This window comes from Buteo buteo, chromosome 2 (genome assembly GCF_964188355.1).
Source record: "Buteo buteo chromosome 2, bButBut1.hap1.1, whole genome shotgun sequence".
Classification (NCBI taxonomy): Eukaryota; Metazoa; Chordata; class Aves; order Accipitriformes; family Accipitridae; genus Buteo; species Buteo buteo.
Window position 1 is genome coordinate 11,949,386 of NC_134172.1, and position 20,096 is coordinate 11,969,481.

The 20,096-nt window shown below is 38.8% G+C and overlaps 1 protein-coding gene across 6 annotated transcripts in view; it reads right to left on the bottom strand.

Annotated features, from left to right (window-relative positions):
• DIP2C (disco interacting protein 2 homolog C) overlaps nt 1-20,096 on the bottom strand; it is a 336,977-nt gene that overhangs the window by 17,825 nt on the left and 299,056 nt on the right. For 4 of the 6 annotated variants that reach the window (XM_075045682.1, XM_075045635.1, XM_075045662.1 and 1 more), the window contains 2 exons: nt 15,842-15,871; nt 14,081-14,142 (listed from right to left, as the gene is read on the bottom strand). In XM_075045682.1, coding sequence (XP_074901783.1) covers nt 14,081-14,142; nt 15,842-15,871 — 92 coding nt within the window. The remainder of the gene's footprint in view (nt 1-14,080; nt 14,143-15,841; nt 15,872-20,096) is intronic. The other 2 variants (XM_075045643.1, XM_075045673.1) reach the window with 1 other exon arrangement.

Below are 20,096 nucleotides of genomic sequence, written 5' to 3' on the forward strand. Positions count from 1 at the left end.
TGGCAGTAGAGCCAGGCTGGGCAAAGAGCCTGAAAATCAAGTGGATGGGAGAAGAATGCTGCCCTTGGGCATGAAAGCTACTTTTGCACCTTCTGGTGGTTTGCAGCCAAGCTGAGAGGGAAAACATTAATGAGTGACCCAATGTAGGGCAGACACAGAGTTTCTCTCCCACCAAAATGTCTCACTGGAGGGGAGAGGCAGAAGATATTGAAGAATCACTGCACTGTTACACAGCTATAAGCAATGATGATGTGCAATGAATCTGTAGTATTTACATAGGACAGTATAGAAGAGTATAATTTTTAGATTTTTTTCACTGGTTCCTAAGAATTAATCTTTTTTTCTTAAAAAAATCTCTAACTGGAGCTGTACAGTTGAGAAAGCTGCCTGTGTTTCAAACTCTGGCAACTGGGATTTAATAAGGAATGCAGCTACAATGCCAGTATGTGCTAAACTTCTTTTCTTGTTACAATTTAATACATTGGACAGATTTAATCTCCTTTAAATCAAACACTATAGAAAAGTAAGACTGAAATCTGATTTCAGAATGAAAACTGGCAAGCTATAATTAACTGGGCACTGTAATCACTGTGTAGCAAAGGGGATATCGAAATACAGTAACAACGTCTTTCTGCCCAACTGTCTTATGTGAAATTGCAAATTTTGTTTATGCTCCTCTTTAGATCTGGTCTGTTCGGTGATGAAAACTCTCCAAAATATATTCCACAGCTTGCTAGTATTTCGCACTAATCAGGGAGTTTGTCAGCAGAGCTATTAACTATTGCTTTGGGAATCTGCAGGGGCTGGAGCATGCAGAGTGGTACTAACCAATGTTACAATGCCAAAACTGGGCAAACCTTCAAAGCTGGCTGTGCTGTTGCTCTGAGAAAGACTTTGGATTCTGTGATTCTAATAGAGATGGAAAGAAGCTATGAGGTCATCCAAGTCTTGCTCCTTGCCAAAAAAAGACTGTTCCCTGCAGTGCACTTTCGAGTGCTTTGTCTACTCCTGTTACAGTATTTCAAATGATGGGGCTTCTTCCACTTCCCTTCAGAGTTTATTTCTTAGCTGAATGTATTTCATAGTCAGGAACCTTTTTACTCTGCAATGCTTGGCACAAACTGTTCTTAGCTTCCTCTTGTTATTTCTAACTAGCTCTCCATGTCCAATTGAAAGGAGTTTTTCCCACCGTCCCCTTTCTTTTTAAAAATAACTCAGCTGAAGAGTTTGCCTTTTACCCTAACACTTGGCCAAACTCCACATCTTGAACTTTTTTCTTTCCTTTATAGGCATTCCCACAAGCTGAGCCATGGTAACTGCCCTCCTCCTCCTTGCCAGTGTGCCAGAATCTTCTGCTGTTAGCCAGACTTGGGCACTGAAGCACTGCACCTTCCATCATCTCAAGCTCTTATTTCCCTGTCTATCCTACTGACCCTTCCTCCTGTCTTGAGCAGTCTGTTCTCACACCATGTCACTTTGCAGCCATGCCAGCTTAGAAGTCCAGCTTTTTGGTTTCTTTAATACTAGCTATTTTGCACACTAATTTCTTTCAGTAGCTGTTTTGGGATGCTGCCGCTTTTGAAAACCTTCAACAACAAAACCTAGAGGAAACCAGATAGGATACAATGGAGGAAACCAGATAGGATGCGATGCACATAAAACCTAATATATATTGAAAATACACTGTATATAAGTCCCCTCCTTGCCATAGCCTTTCTGTGGCAGAAAGAAACAGCCAATGGTCTCTCTGGTTTCATTCCAGCCCTATTTCTTAAGTTTTCCTGCTGACTGTCATCTTACGTTAGAAGTTGAGCTTGTGGGGAAAAAGTGGATATTTTCTTACCCTGCAAGAAACTGATGTTTTGACAATTTTTGTGTATTACACTGGAACAAAAAGGTCAAATATGGAAAGAAGCTGTAAATGGAATCCGGAAAAAAAAAAAAAGTTGCAGGTCAGAAAAAGAGGTTGTTTATGTTTAGTGTTTCAGGTTTTTTGTTTTGTTTTGAAATGTACTCTCCAAACTGAAAATGCTTTAACCACTATCATAAGCAAAAATTCAACAGTTAAAGTAGAGTGTTTTGGCCACTTTGAGAATTCTAACTTCTTCCTTAAGCTGAAAAAGATCCGTCAAATCTGACTCTTCTGTTTTCAACACAACGGTCTTTTCTGGTGAAAAAAGACAACCACCTAATCCATTAGAAATTTTAGCCAAAATCTAATTGTAAGGCATTTAATGCCAGAGAGCACATATGCTTTCATGTAGCTATATCCACAGCACAGTGATTACCCAGTTCTGACTCAAATGGCTGGGAACTATTGCCATGAACTACTGCCATCATCAACACCTTTCAGATATATATTGCTGTCTAATGTTGAGATGGTGCCTGGGTAAGACTGATGGTGGGAAAGGGCTGAGGCAGCCTGTTGTGATTTTCTTCAGTTAGAGGAAAGATGGGCACTGTAGGTAACAGCGGGATCCTGGACTGGGGTCAGGCATCTTTCACACTCAAGACATTCAGTGCAACTTCTCTTTAATCAAACAGTAAAATATTTCTACACAAACTATACCAGAATTTACAAGTCAATGAGCTCGTTCTACCAAAAATGGAAATATGGATCAAAGAACATAAGCTCTGCCTTCCAGAATGACATACCCAGTTCAAATAGCCAGATCAGAAAAGGAGGAAAATGGCATAGCTGAACACTTAGGCTGAAGGAAAAAATCTAGATAATGAAGAAGAGTTTCCCTGCATCATCCTGGTTTCCTCAGAGCAGTTTTCCTCCCATCACATGACAAATTCAGATAATGGATAAATACAACCGAGACTGAAAAAGGGAGTATTGGATTGAGGCAAACTTCAGCCAACAAAATTAACAACCATTAAATCTTCTATATGTCTAGGACATATTTTAATCCTTTTAATTCAATAATCAACAATTTCAGTTAAAGAATTAGCATTAAATCACTTCCTTTAAGGTAAAGACTTTTCTTCACTATAAACCTAAATTACACTTCATGTCCCAAATTCCCTGAGGTCAAAAGCAAACAGCTTCTAATCTGTCAGATGGCTGAACAAATAAGCAGAAAAGTTACACAAGGATCTAACACAGTTCAGAAAGTTGCAAAGGGATCACAATGAGGCAGAGCTCTGGTTCAGGAAGGGAATATTCAAAGCTTCAGAGATTAAAAAAGTAATAGGAATTTTAAGACATAAGACTATGGGAATATGTAAAAAAACTAAGCTATGTTTATGTCTGTTTTCAACCTTGGAGTACTTTAAAATGTTCAGCTTTCATTGTACGTGAACTACATTAAATTTCTTCAAATTAACTTTGTGCATCGTGTAAAGCACAACACACAACTATTTCAAGTGAATGCAGTGGACCAGGACTCTGGAGAATTTGGTCTCCCTCCTGGCCTTACCTCACACCTGTGGTGAGCCCTCAGGCACACCATCACCCTTCTCTGTGCTTCAGGTTCATATTTGCAAAAACAGGCATAATGCTGCTATCAGCTATTATCTTTTTATTTAGATTACAAATCTCCCAGGACACAGTGTTTACCACTAATTGTTTTTACAGCACTTTTCATAATCACAATTGTATTCTGATGATTCTGTTTAATGCAATAAGCTTTTTCTACTTTGTAACACTTTATCTTCCCAGTTCTAATTGAGAAAAAGAGACTCCACCCATAGGGAAAACTTTCATTATAACAAACTGGGGACCTGAAAACATCCTCATCTAATCGAATTAGCTTATTTGTTGTTAATAAACGATAGAAATAATTTTAGCTTCCCCAATGCAATATTCATATTCTACATTCACAGAATGTAACCAAAGGTGGAATTTCTGAAATCAAGTCATTCTCTTTCACTTGTCCCCTTATCTTGATACAACCTTCAAAATTCACACCACCAGCTGATTCACCCTGAATTTTTGGGGAAGAACTTGCAGAAAGTTCCCTCTCCTGAACAACCACCAGGGACATTTCCTGTGCATAGAAATCTTCAACACACGTAGCTATTTTTTCAGTTTAATTAAAACTGCAGATTACCACTCTGAAGAAAAGGTCAGTGCTGCCAACAAGCAGCAGTGCCTTATACACCTGAAGGCACCGAAAATGGACTGTCCTTTTCACAGGCTTATTGGGAACCCTGGCTCAGCTTCACAAGACTCTTCACGTAAGTAAGCTCATCTGCAAACAGACACTTCTAGTATATGCAATATCAAGGATATGTGAGGCTTGAAGCAACATATTAAGAGGTATTGAAGAGAGCCATTTAAGAAGATATTACATTTCTAACCAAGTTAGTGACAGATCCTTATATAAATAAAGGATGCTTTTACTGTTTTTCAGAGCTCTCCTTCCCAACACCAACTATTCAGTATTCCTACAGCCAGAGACTCCACTGATGACAGGAGCCAAACGAGTGCCTGAGGCTAGCAAAGCTGGAGCGGGTCCCAAAGGTGACAGAGCTCATTTCCCAGGAGTAACCACCAGCACAGCACCCTCTGCTGAATTATCTGTTGCAAAAAACTGTCAGTGTGTGGGACAGCAAAGGCCCGCAAAAGCTGGCAAGAGAAGAGGGGAAAGGAAAGAGGGGTGGAAAGCACTTAGGAAGCTCCATCTCATAGCATACCACAGTCCATGGCTTGGTCTGCAGAAGCTACAAAGGCTCGCTCCAAATTTTACATGTATTCATTAAGTATGTTTCCTTCAAAGCAGATGTCTCTATTGTGAAATGCACTCTAAGGTAGCAGTATGGGAAAGCAGCGCTTTTTCCTCCACTACTGAAACAGTAAATGTACTCTGTTGATCACTCTTGGCATTTTGAAATCATCACTGTTTAGTGCTACATTAGTAGTATATACCATAATGAGGGAAAGAAAGCAAATTACGCTTCAGAATACACTACCTGTACAAACCAAATACATAATAGATTTTATTTGTAAAGAAAATGGAAGAATGAAAATTGCTTTTTTTAAAGACATTCCTGTAACTGTATGGTTAGACTCAAGGCAAACTCTGGGAGAGAGAAAGGAAGAAGTATGGCTTGTAGGGAAAAAAAATAGATTTTTTAACAAATCTTCCTCAGAAATGTGAGCAGTCAGCTTGCTTTATCAATTACCAGCTTCTGTAAGTAGCATGACTGAAAGAGAAGGACCTCTAACACCAAAGAAGCTCAGTATACTCTGAAACGGGAGATCCCTTTTTTTTAACAGCATCAGACATTCTTCAGGAATAAAAATGTTGGCGTATTTTAATAAGCTGGAGTATTATTGGGAAATTCAAAACTGGTTTGTTAAAACAAACAAAAATGGAACGATTTTCCATCTAGTTCTTTCACTTATGTTTGAAAAATGACACGCAAATGGCACTTGCAAACAACTACACAAATGTACAACTGCAGTACACCTACTTTCCAGGAAAGCTATGGCTTTTTGTTTTCCCTTTGTCTTCGTCTTACTTGGTACACGTGACACTATTCTCTTTCCCCTAAGCCCTCCAGGGAAATGTAATTGGAATTTCTTGATTTGTAGTTAAAGTATGCTAAACCACATCCTCTTTCAAAAACCACATTTAAAGTCAACTCTTATTGTCCTGTTCCACTAAAATCATAATATTCTGATCCCTTGAAGATGACTTTATCAAGGAAGAAACAGACTTGTTTCAAGGGAGGAAATACTTCAAGAGCTAGTAATCTTGCCTTAGAAAGCACAGAAATTGCTTTGTAGGGCTCCCATCCCCCTAGTTTAGTCTCACAGCTCAGACAGATTGGGACAAGAGGAGGTGACTTCCCATCTGAAAGTTGTTAGATGTTTGACCCCTTCTCCTGCCCTGCAACAGAAGTTGCTTTATGCCTGGAAACATGAAGCATTTTTCAAAGCTCTTAAAATAAGTACATTTACAAACTTTGTTGTAACTCTGGATCCTCATACGTAAACAGTTCAATCCCTTAGACTTCTCTTCAGTTTCCCAGGTCATCAGCTTTATGCCTCATCAATTACTATCCAGTGCACAGAGGTTGAACAAGTCTCTTGGTTCGTCCCCTGACGCAGGCAGGAACAGCAAGACAGAACCTTTCCTCCACTCTAGAGAGACCGGGACTTCTCTAAGTCAGAATTGGAAGTGTTGATATGATGCTTATCAGCCCGAATTAACTTTTCTTTCTAGGAGATTTGTTTCCCTTAGATCAGAAACAGTGCCAAGGGGATTTTTGAGACAGCAGTGTTTGCATGGCAGAAACAAAACACAATGCCGCTAAAAGGCTAAGGCTGTATTTTCTCCTGAGCAAAAACATGAAGAACGTGGAGGGTTTTGCCAGTACCATGACAGACAGCTTAAAATCACTAATGAGATTCTGCAAGTTAATGGGCAAAATGCCTAAAAGCCAGATGTTTCTACAAAGACTCCTCAAAATAAAACTGCATTGTTACTTATCATACTTAAACCTTTGAGGGACTTGGGTTTTATTTTAAATACCTCAGCCCCTCAACTGAGTTACCTCTTCTGCTGACTTCATGGGGGTGAAAATCTTTTAGTTCTTCCATGAAAAACCTGTTTCTGTGGTAACAGAAAAAACCCCAAAGAGCTAAAGCAACAGACAATCTAAAAAAAAAAAAAAGCATGGGTGATGTGTGAAACTTGGAATTGGAGGCACACATATGAGAACATCCTCGAAACTCAGGATGACCGGAATGGCACTGCTGGAGGTATCAATTTGTAACTGAGCTTATTGTGTATAAAGCTCTGGTGGCTTTCTGAGGCCAGTGACTTGTGAGGTCTATGTTTTGAACATTTCACCAGGTATACAGTACTTCAAACCTCAAAATGCTCTACACACTTTACCTACTGAATCTCACTGCAAGGGAAAAGGAGGCTGGGTGTCAAAGGGGGCAATAATAGGTTTTAATTTTTGGACCCCTTTGGACCCCACACAGAGCGAATAATTGAGGACTGGGATTTTCTGTAACCTGTGACCAGGCTCTGTACGCTGTAACCCATTACAAGAGCTAAAAAAGCACTGCTCCTGCTCCCCAGCACATCAGGGAGCACTCTTCAAAGCTTCTCTTTTGCTACCATAGGCAAATGGCTTTCAAGTATGATTAATCAATTAAAGTTTCACAAAAGGTAACTATTTTACTGTCACTTGCCATTAGCATGTCTCCTTCTCACGTATCTCCTCCCCAGTCTCTTTTCCCTACTACGTGACTATAGAATGGTTATCCTCCATGCTGTGACTGTGCTACAGAGCACTGCTGTGGCTATAGCTTAGATAATAATTTAGCTAAGTAGTTCTTTTGTCTGGTAACCCTACAATAAAAGTATTTTTCAAGGTAGATGGAGTAGAAGTGTTTGAGAGTTAGAAAAAAAGCTCCCGTGGCTTTGTTGCTTGGTATTACCCAAAACAATGTATACACGACATGTAAGTTTTAGTAAAATATGGAGGAGAAGGATAAACAATTGACAGCCAGAATAAAAGGCTATTTTTCTTTTCTTGCATGAAGTCTGAAATGCTGGAATATATTAAAATGAAGCCAAAGCCTTAAGTGATTCCTTTTGACAGAGCCTGCATTTGAGACTGGGCTCTGTGTATAAGCAATCCATAAAAATAAATTCTAAGTAACTGTTTTCACATATCTTTGAAATGCGACAAGTGTTCTCTCCTTTTTTTGGGCAATGAGGTTCAGAATTTCCATCCCCTGAAATCACCTTTGTCAAGGACACATGTCTGAGCAAGTCTGATGGAAGTTCAGGTATCTCTGAACACCCCCGAAGTCCAAAATGAACAGTAAGATTTAGCACAACATACAAATGACTTCCTAAGAAATCAAGTCTGCTAATGACATATGCATATATAAGGGTCACTTATTTTTAAGAGATATACTAATTTGCATCACTCCAGGAACATGTCAGTGACCACATAAAAAGAGAAGACACCTATCTGTACAGCTCTACAAACTGCTTGTTTAATAAATACAGAGGGTAATCAGATTAAAATAATTCTTCTAATGATGGAGTGGGAGTTTAAATGAGACACTATGGATACATGCTGAATGATAGCCAGACTAAAAAAATTATAACTTGAAGCCAAATACATCTTGGTGCTTCTAGTCTATTTGGCAATATCCTACATCTGGATTTGGCTCCCTCTTTGGTGCCAGCTGCCTCACCATGTCTGTGACCAAGAAACTATCCAAATAGCTCACCATTACATGTAGCTCAAAAGGAAATCTAGTAAACCACAAAAGGGTTAAATAAATTAAATTATCCATTTTTCTAACCCTACTGAAAAAAGATACAGACTTAACTAGATGAAATTGAGTAATTTAAATGATCATTTAATGCACCTATTATTTCACCAAAGGGAATACAGGAATTTAAAGACAGGATCAGAAGGATATAAGGGATAAGGATGCCTGCATTGAGAACAGTGTTCACTAACACTGGTTGAAAGTCTTCATTCTTGCCCAGTTTGGTACAAAATGTGGATGTAGTTCAATAATCAGCTTATATACAATTTTTAGTCAAAATAAGGGGAAACTGTCTATTACAAATGCATGCAAAATGGTATCAAAATCTTCATCAATACATATGTGACTTGATTAGTGCCTCTCTCCCCCCAGAAATTTAAGCCTCCACTCCATGAGAGCTCATAAGTTGTCACTACCTGCTACTGAACAAGAAGACTAGCAACGTTTTTACCTGCTTTTGGGAATAGACATAGATTGCAATGAATTTGTTTCCTTTTAGTTTTTTGTCCTTTTAAAATAAACTCTGATATCAAAGTAGATCTTTCCTTGCCACACTTAGAGCAGGACAGTGATTTTCATAACCTTTTTTTCTTTACGGATAAGGTTTTGCTATAGAAGACAATGTTAGGATGCAAGAGGATGTTTATCTTTACAGGATTTGCGGGAAGTTTCAACTTTAGGAGAAGATCAATGATCTCCCTCAGCCATCACCAGATGGATTTTTCAGCTCACTAATTAAACCTTCCAAGGAAATCCTCTATATAACACTTTAAATATGAAAGATACAGAAACACAGAAAAAAAATTCCTATGTTAAAAATCTGAGCAAAAATTCAAAGCAGTCAAAATGTTTCAACATTTTGCATATTTTATTTCTTAGTCACACCAGCTTCATTTCAAATTTAAGGTAATTTCAAAATTTAAATTAGGTTAAAACAGCAACATTTTGAAAACAGTTTTGAATTATTAAAGAAAAATATGTTTTAGAATATTTGCAAATATATTGAAACATTTGAAAACCCAGCCTGACCTCCTGAAGAACACTTAAAACATATTTTTGCCCTGTCTATGTAAAAGGAAGATATTTTTTGGAATAAACATGAGGTCTATTCTCAGTTTGATGAAGGGGCTCCTTTTGCCAATAAATAATTTTTCTATGAATAACTAAGCTGCTGTTAAGAATGAAGAGGCTGTGAAATTTTAATGGTAATATCAGAGATTTATTTCTTTTTGGACATTTTTAATTTTATAAACACATGAACATATTGTTTTAGAACATCCTGGATAAAATGGATGCTTGGGCTTTAAATTTGCATCTTTACTGCTACAAAAGCATGTAAGTGTTATAAAAGCCAACATCTTTCAAATATTTGGTGTTTTGGTATGATGAGAAAAGGGTCTCTCTCTCTCTCTTATCTTCCAAACACTTCTCAGCTTTTAGCATATTTAGGTGTCTCGTGCTTAACATCTGAAAAGCTTTCTGAGGAGAGCATGACTGGTCTAAAATGATGATGGAATGATCTGAAAATCAGCAGTTTAGACAGCAGGACAAGAATATGAATGTATTTATTCTATTTCTTTTTTTTGGGAGAGGCGGGGGAGGCGGGTGGGGAAAGTTATTTTCCCAGAGGCAGCAGCAGAGAAATGCAGGCAACCACCAGACAGGGTGCTCACGCCTGGAGTTTTGTTGCATCTGCCGTCCCTGCAAATGCACACAGGCACATTTATATGACCTGAGTTGCACCGTCAGCAACTGGGACCAGGCGTGCCGTGCCAGTGCAGCCTGCCTCGAGGCCAGCTCATGCATGGTGAAGCATTAATCCACCTATTTTGCCTACTGGATCTGAGTTAACCTCTCTAAATTGCATTGCACTGCAGTGCAGGGGTATATCAGCCACTTGGTGCTAATTCAGGAGTCTTCTCCTGTTTTTTTATTAAACAGCCAAGGTGGGACTTGCCTGGTTTTGCTCACTCTTTCTTGGACATCCTGAGGACACTCTGATCAATGAGATGCAGAGTACAACAATACTGATGTATTGTCACCAAAAGCAAGCCAGAGCTGTATACTCTTGCTATTAGGATGTTATTCAGTTTCCAAAAAGAGGTGTCGAATGCCATTTGAGACAGCACAGGGTGCCTGGGACATCTCAACAGTGCTAGCAAATGGAACACGTGCTCTATGGGAGACCCTGCTGGAGTAGCTGTAGCACCTAAAACTGCTCCAGATGCTCAGAGCTAGGCAATCAAGCCTTTTTCCAGTACCATAACCGATGCCAACCACTGATCGAGTGCTTGAACCCCTTGCCACAAGTTTCCTGAACCTCCAGGTGAGCCCAGTCCCAGGCATTTCCCTCAGGTGGCAACCATGGCCAGAGTTGCAGAGTCCCAGCAGCTAAACCATTGGGCTGGTGGCTCAAAACCACACAAAGGCACACCCAGAAAGGTGTTTGAGAACATCCAACCTGACCTAAGAAGCAAACCATCCAAATCCATGGAGACCTGGGAGGAAATGTCTAGTTTGGTCAACTGACCCCCCCTAGAGCTCTATGCAAATTGTACATAGCACAGGTATTTTTATTTCAACTCCCATCAACCAACCAACATTTTCATAAGCTGTGAAGTGTGCAAACACGTAATTACCAGATGAGCTTGAAATAGTTGTATTAAACCTGATTATTAGTTTTTATAGATGTCAATAGGATTTGAGTAATCTCAAAGAGACGAACTACAGCTGCTTTTTGCAGCAACTAGAAAGTGTTATGAAAACACATGCCAAGAAAAAAAAAAAGTTCACTGTTTTTCACATTCTGGAAAATATCTTCTAAAATATAAAATAAGAAAAAAATTTTCTCACATTATGTGTACAGTGTAAAATTTTCATATTGTTGGGGACTGGCTGACCTGCAAAGACTTGGTGGGTTGTTACTATACAGTCTCACAGCTATGTACAGCAATCTTTCAGTTACTGTTAAGCAGTAGTGACATTCAGTTCCACTAAAATGGTCAGAAACAGCAAGTGTGAAGAGACTATGTCAAATAAAGTTGTTTTGTCCCCTAATTTATGACCTGTGAATCTACTTTAAATTCCACAGGATTGAGTAAATGAGGCACAGCTTTAATCCATCAAATTAAAATCTGTATTACCACAATCTGAGAAGCCAACTCTAAAGATTGTCTTCTTTCATGTTCTGTAGAACTAGTCGCTAAATATACATTAAAACACTGCAAAATCTGATCTTGATAATGATGCCTACTTCTCAATGACATGCTAAGGCAGGAAAATAGTATACCCATGGTTTATGCAGTTTTTATGAACAGTAAATTTTATTTCCTCTATATAAGTATATACAAATTTATTTTTATTGTTTATAATTTTTATTAACTGTGACTGTTATGTTTTCTCTCTCTCTCTATTTGCTTCTATATACTTCCCCTGCAATGAATATTCTATAAATTTCTTTCTCCTCTCAGAAAAAATAACTCCATTAAGGAATTAATCTACATTTGCGTTTTTCTTTCTCCTCTATAGCTGCAACTTTATTTTTAAAGATTCATTAGCTCTTTCTCCTGCACTTGAATGATGCTTACACATATCTATCTACATTGTGTTCAACTTAATCTTCAACCATTTCAGAGCTCTGAGATTAGAGCAAATGTATGGGTAAGTGAGTCTCAGCTTACTGTGTCTATTAAAAAATAAACATTTGCTTTCCAAAGTTAGTCATGTAAGCTTCCTTCCTCATCAATACAGAAAGAAAGGTACCTTAAAGGTCAATTCATCCCATGCTGGTGCATGTCTGAGATAGCTGTGACACACTGGTGGTGTGCACGCCTCTCCAGTGACCACAGAATGAGCCTAGGAGACCACTTCAGGTTGGATGAGATCTGTCCTGGTCACAGTGTTTGCTCTGCAATTAGGTAAAGAAATGCTCCACTTCTCATTTTTTTTTTACAACATAAACCATTCAACTTCTCAAATAAATCTCCTTTCAAAAGTCCAATGCAGAGATGGTAGGCTCACATAACGATAACACCTTTTTACAAAAAAGGCCTTTTTTGTCACTGGGTTGAGTATGAGCATGGGATGTGTCTACACAGTACCGCAGTTGTTGGGACAAGAAGACCAAGTGTTCTATGGCTGGGTTATGCAGACCGTAGTACCCAAAAGGACGGATCAAACATAAGCATTATTGTTGCTAACATTGTGTGCAAAAGGAATAAAGAAATGATGAGTCAACTATCTTGCAGTTCCTTTCTTCCACCTGCCAAACTCCATGTGCTACAAGAAAATATCTGTATGTGTACCTGACTTAACTATCCAGAGGATAATTTGGGCCTGCAGTGCTAAGCTGGTCACTTTGATATAGCCAAAGTTGGTATTCACCTAAGCGGAACAAATTCTCTGTTAAGCAGTGCTGTTTTTGGCTGGGATAGAGTTAATTTTCTTCATAGTAGCTAGTAAGGGATTATGTTTTGGATTTGTGCTGAAAACAGTGTTGATAATTCTGGGATGTTTTTGTTATTGCTGAGCGGTGCTTACCCAGAGCCAAGGCCTTTTCTGCTTCTCACCCCACCCCACCAGCGAGGAGGCTGGGGGGGCACAAGGAGTTGGGAGGGGACACAGCCGAGACAGCTGACCCCACTGACCAAAGGGATATCCCAGACCATATGACATCATGCTCAGTATATAAAGCTGGGGGAAGAAGAAGGAAGTGGGGGGATGTTCGGAGTGATGGCGTTTGTCTTCCCAAGTCACCGTTAGGCGTGATGGAGCCCTGCTGTCCTGGAGATGGCTGAACACCCGCCTGCCATGGGGAAGTAGGGAATGAATTCCTGGTTTTGCTTTGCTTGTGTGTGCAGCTTTTGCTTTCCCTATTAAACTGTCTTTATCTCAACCCACAAGTTTTCTCACTTTTACTTTTCTGATTTTCTCCCTCATCCCGCCGTGGGGGGAGTGAGCGAGCAGCTGCGTGGTGCTTAGTTGCTGGCTGGAGTTAAACCACAACATAAGCTTTTTAAGAAGGATGAAAGAAAAAGAACAACAACAACAACAAAAGCCCTATTTGGATGATGTTTTAAAGGAACTAGAACTGGTGAACACTGTCAATTAAATGTTCACCTTTTCCAGAGTTAATAGAAAACTTTTTGTTAAAATTTTGTAAAGAGACTACCTGCTAGCCTTTTGTCCAGAGTACTGGAAAACTTAAATATGTATACATGAGTATTTTCTAAAATTACACCTAAACTCACAAGTTTCCCTCCAACCATACGATTTCAGACATCCTCTTAACACTGCTAGTGGTAAATTTTAGTTCTCGCTTCTTGCGTATGTATCTAACGTTAAAGATGGAACTAGAAAATACCCACAGTTACAGAATGTGGTTGCTCACAATGGCTAAGTCAATAATCCATTTCCTCATAGTCTTGCAGCATTAAGAATTGCAGCAAAATGCCCCCATGGTCTCCCCACTGGCTAACAGCTGCCAACCCAGGAGAAACACCTCTGTGAAGCTAAGAGGCCCAATGGGACTCCATTTCTTAGGGACCGGCTAGGTCCTGGATACAAGTGTCATGAAATTCTGAAGGCAAAAAAAGCAGGGAATCTTGGTAGTCATTGCAGTGGTGATGTCAGATGCTTATCAATGGTAAAATTAATTAACCAACTAATAAAAAGGTCTGTCTGCTTGCTGGTAGGAGTTAGCACAAATTATTTATGAGGATTACAAAGGTTTTCAGGGTCCTGAGGTGTGCTGAAGTAGCTTTCTTGATAGAAACTCTGTTAATTGTGTGTATTAGAGAAAAAGAAAAAGGTGGTTCCGACCTGTCATGCCTCAGTGCCCTCATATCAACATACACTGTGGTGGGATCTGGTCCAGATGTTCCCTGTGAACAACAACATCAGCTAATCAGAACCTGAAGGCTGGGAGGAGAAAAGAGTTTTACCCCCCAAATAACCGAACGTTCATTTCACTGCTAATTATGCTAATCAAACGACAAGTTATATTTAAGCTATTCATCAAACAAAGCTCAGCTTTACAGAATCAGAAAGAGCACTGGAAAACATACCTACCGTCAGGTACTTGTTACCTTGGGGTTCAGAAAAACATCAAGCGGCCATACTACTTAACCAAACACGTGTCAACATAGGTTTTATTTGCTACAGAAGGCCAAGTAATCAGCACGTGGATACATACAAAAAATGTTAAACACGTTTTGCCATATAAAGGAACGCGGAAATTGCTGAGGAGACACAGTTTAATGGCAGAAGCACATGGTCAGGAATGTGAAGCATGGTTTACTGAGAGTCTTCCATACATGCAACAGAGAATATACTTGAAGCTAAAGATAGTAAAGGTAGCACGCATGACATGAACCAATGTGGACTGAAGGTCTGTAAGCAATTATTCTGTTCCTTTTCAGTCTTCCACTGCATAATTTAAATCCTTGCTTTGTGTCACAATATTTAGTTACTTGAAAAGCAGTAGACTAATTTTAGTTTCCTTTCATGCAGAGATGATACAGTCTTTTAGGCCTTTCCACCCACAGTTTTGCTGCAGTTTTGTAACCTGCAATGATCTCTCCTTATCTGAAACTTCAAACTCATCACTGATGAACATCATGTGAATTCTCAATGCTCTAGTCTACGGCTCTTTTCTCTGCTGCATACCTCACATCACTGCTAAGCAGAAAGCTAGAAGAAAAGTAGAACTTCATTTTGGAACACTGAAACTTTGGAAATTTTATTTTCAGCAGATAAATTCACCTAACCCTGGAAATCTACAGGTGCAGGAACTCTTTCATCAGTTATTTAGATGTTTACTACTTAAAACATCAGGCAACATCAACTCCCAATGATTTCTGTCCCATTTGGGGTATATTATAGAGTATAATTCTTCACATTAGGAATGTCTAGGGCTAAATTTTGCATTTCTGCAATGCTGGGTGGTAGTTCTACAATTTGTTGAGCACAGAAAATTGTGATGGAGTTCCACAAATAGATAATTTTTGTAACTAAAGGGGAAAAGAGTTACCACTACCAATTAATACTTACTGTACAGATACTGATAGTGACCCACCACCAGAGGAGAAAAAGAGTAATAGAGCTGCACATGCATGTTAGCCTCTTTAGCTTGTTATACACAATACAAGATACAATATCCTCTCTAGCTATTAACGACATGATTTTCAGTCTACTAGTAAACTCAGCAGTGTAACAGACTAGTGCTGAGTGGAGAACTTCTTTGAAATATATGCAATGTTGAAAAAAAAAACAAAACCAAGGAAAAATTGATTATCTTTTAAAAAAAACCCTAAACCTGAATTGATTTATAAAACAATGGAAACAGTCAAGTTTGAAAATCAAAGACAATCACTGTGGTATTTGTTATTTTCAGTGTGAACAAAATTGTTACAACAGACAGCTAATATTTGATGAAACCTGCATCCAGATAAAGCTATACTGGACTTGTTTATAATTTCATAGAAGGATCTGAAAATCCCCAAATCTCCAGACTCAATTTCTAGTCTGTCCCACTGTTGGAAGCTGATAGGTGGGTATTGAGGGAACATGAAAATCCCCTACCTGCTCGGCCAGCTTCCCCAGCCTGTGAGGCTATAGCAGCAGGAATAGCAGGGATGAGGGAGAGAAGGAAAGAAGGTAACACAAGACGAAAATAATAATAAAAAAATGGGAATGAAGGGTGGGAGAAAAAAAAGAGGAGAATGCAAAAAGCAGGGAGTAAAATAAAAAGAAAAACAATGTCAAATACAGGAATCTTACAAATTAACCATTATACCATTAAAGGTTAAAAAAAGTAAAAAATGAGGTGTCAACATTTTAGTAGAGCAACAGAAGAGACAGCTGTAGACTGCTAACCTTGGACAAACAGACTTAAATGGTTTTAGGACACTACAGACAACGTTGTTAGTGGAAAACATGTGTCTAGTATACTGATTTTTTTTTTTGGTTTTGGTGAAGAAGTCAGTAAATATTATGGCCCTGCTATTTTAATGCACATCCATTAAGACAGGGGTTCCAGGTCTACCATTTCACTACTAAAAGAAGTTTGTAAGCGATGTCCTCTGGAAATCAAAAGTAAGCTCACTTTTTAGAAAAAAAAAATTAGTATACAATGGAGAAAGATACTTACACCTTGTTTCATACAGATTAACCTGCTCCTAAAGTGAAATACAAACAAAGCTTCGTGCACAACCTAATTACTAGAAGACCATAACTAAATGGAGTAACTTCATAGTTCAATAATTCTTCATTCCTAGTCTATTTTGCTCTGATAAACAGTGTAAATCGTATAAATAACAGTAAAACTAAAAGCCAGTAGAAACCCATCAGTTCTCCAACATGATCTATAATGCAGCAAAGAGACAACACAGAGCTGCTACTGTCACGTGGAGCATCTAACACCAGATGGCTGCAGTGGGATTTGCCCTACAACTTGTGAAAATAAACAGCTCTGAGAGCATTGGTGTCCCACATCCCTCTCAACAAACTTCTGAATTCCAGCGAAGTTAAAGACTACAGCAGCATCTTAAAACAGGTTTATTTTGGATGCAGGGCAAGATGAAGCATTTAAAAAAATAGGATGGATCTGTTATTACATTGCTGCCCCAAAATGGAAATTTTACTAATAATCTGGGTTGAACACTGCAGTGTAACTACAAGAAAGCAGGAGAATTGCTGAAATCCATCAGTTATATAATTCATTGCCTGTGACTATACTGCAGGTCCAGGACTTTGAGAGTACCACAGCCTCATATGGCTTTTAACTAAGGAAGGGCTTGAAAAACAGCAGTTGAACTCTCAGCACTGTCCTTCTGCGGCCAGCTGCAGCTGAGAAACTCTGACAGTGTTTCAAAAGAAGCAGAGTCTTAGTCAAGATCAGAGGGACTGACTCAATTCGTCTGTGCACATTTATTTTGCGAGACTGAGATAGAGAGCATCTGTAATGCTGGTAACAGGAAAAAACCAACATGACTTCTGTTGTATTTGATACTTACTAAGGACATGCCAGGTAGTGTTCAAGGAAATAAAATGGGCTAAATATCATTTTCTGTCTGAAAACGGGTACATCATAAGTCACATCCCTTGGACTAAATGCATCTCCAGCTGACACATAGGCTGCCACCAGTGAACCACCCCTGGTCCGTGCAAACCTCTGCAACATGCCAGGCTTTTATTCTCTGGGAAAACATTGCAGGTCAAAACTGCACAGAGGACTACTCCAGCAGGTCAGCAGTATGGATGACCATGTCCCAGCACTCGGCCCGTACCTAATTTCCACTGAAGTCAAAGGCCAAGCTGCATGCTCTCCCCTGCTTCCCCAGAGTTAAAACCCAGGAACTAGGCAATCAGAAGTCTAAAGAATTTTAAAATAACTGCTGTTTTGTTTTGTTTTGTTTTGCTATCTAAGGATGTGGCCTCAATGTTTACTCTGAGTCTACTTCTGCTCCAGTGATGCTCAGAAATGGAATTTTTAATGTACACTTAATCTCACATAAGCAAGCACAGCAGCTGGAGCTGTGAAAAGAACTTCATGGCATGACTCATAGTAAAGGTGGGAAAACACAGAATCTGAGGCAACTCACCCAGAGCTGTACTATAGTGCTAAGTGTGAATCATACCTCTGATAAACTGCATGGTCTCCTGTTGCACTCTTCGCAGAGCTATGCCTTATTACTTTTAGTATGGAAGATTCTCAAAAAGTGTGATCTATCACTAAGTAAAAAGAAGCATTGACTTTAATCTGTAAATTTACTAACAAAATTCCCTCTGCTAGACAGTGAGGGAAGGATTCATTTCATATAACTTCAGCCATCAAAGAAGAAAGTGTGCAGTATAAGATAGGAAATATCTTCTGATGGTGATGAAGTCCATCCTAAGATGTGCACCTGAAATAGGCTGAATGAAGCTCTCTCTTGAAGTATTACTTGGATTCTACTGACTACAGATGGATATTGGATAACTCACTTACTTAACCTTGCCGTCTCACTTAGAGGTGACATAAAAGAAGCAAGATGAATCCTGCTCTCCTGCTCTAGCTTGGGCAGATTTGTTAGTACATTTTCAGGGTTAACTAAGGAAAATGAACAACTTCTAGAAGTTTTTCCTCAACTGAAATTGAGTAGCAGGTTGAATAAAATGAAAATATTTATTTCAAGGTTTTAAATGGAAATTAGCTAAAATCCTAGAGAACCATCTGTGCTGTTGTAAGAAACAGGCTACTTTTCATATCTATTTTCCTCTCTCTCTTGAGAATGCTAAGATGCTAGTTAATGAGAATTAAAATATGCTAGATGCAATCTCTTCATCTCAGAAATCCCTGGACCGTTATCTGTGACTATATAGCCATAAAAGGTCAGACATTAATGGTATTTAAGTGCCTAAAGATGGAGAGAATTATTTATTTTCAAAAGCACTCCTCTAAAAATCTAGTCCAAAATTACTACATCAAAAGAAACATAGTAAATTCGCTCTGAATTTGAGAGGAAATGAATACAAATGACAATGCATTAGTCTGTCAGTGATCTTAATCCTGAAATTGAGATCATTTGGTAGACTAAGGCTCTTTTGTACCAAAGGGATTATCACAATGATTTCCTTTTTAACGTAATCTTTAATAAAAGGTCAAATTCTGCGATGAAGTTTTTACACACACAGAGAGAGACACACACACATACATGTACATACACCCCCACCCCACCCTTCTTTTTGGAGGGGGGAACAACAGTAGATGCTTTTTGAAAAAATCAGGATACCTTTCCCTTGAAACATCTGAGTCTTAAATTTGTCCAAAAAATTGGAAATTAAGTGAAGAAGGTATCAAAGATCACATTGAAGTTGTGTTAGAGGCAGCCCATGGAATAGAAAACCTGGATAGGCTTTTTGCTGGTAAGGGTCAATCGTTGAATATTGAGATATGTTTAGAAAGGTGATTAGTAGATACATATTTTAGAAAGACCGTAGGATAGGCTGGATCACAGTTTTCTCTGTGGAAGATGGTGTTCCAGGAACCACACACTGATCTCATGGATGACACAACTTGGAAGAAAAAACAGCAAAGGCAGATGCTACTGACTCGAACATCTTTAGAAGTATTTTTATGCAGTGTGAAGAATCCAGAAATCATGATCCATTTCTGGAACTCATTGGAGACAATGCTAATTTCAGGAACATTGTTGATCAAGGATTAAAATTCATTCTGTTCCTCAGCCCAGAAAACAGAATAGCCCACAAGCTATTCTGGAATATCAGTAGCCATAAATTTCCAGACAGTTTTGAAAGAGCATTCTGCCTAATTCAGTATCCAGTCTTTGGCAATGTCTACTATCAGATGCTTCAAAAGATGCAATCCTATATCTTTATATTCTCTATCAAAATGACATGTTTTGTGGTGATGCTTTTAAGTAACACCTTTAGTAATTTTTTAAACCCCTTTAAAACTTGCCAAATTGCCCTCGGCTTAAATGCTTCAAAACCCATTCCACTTGGAAGGGTGACATTACTAAATATAGCCTGTACTGAAACGGCTTTTCTTCATTCCAGCCACACCACTCTTTAGACAGTGTATGGCTTTTAGTTTGTCCTACGAACTGAGATGCAACATCTTACTAGAACTCCGTGAAGCCTGACACTAAGCTCTGTGATCAGCCAGGCTGTTAATCACCTCACTCAAAACTCTCATTCTGTGCTGTTTTTAAATTCATAGTCAGTATCAATAATAATATTCCTTCAGAGAGCTATCCACTTTTACAGTTTGAGTCAATAACTCTTTCAAGAATTTCTGTAAAGAACCATCTAAGAAGCAAAGTTCAGCAAAGGA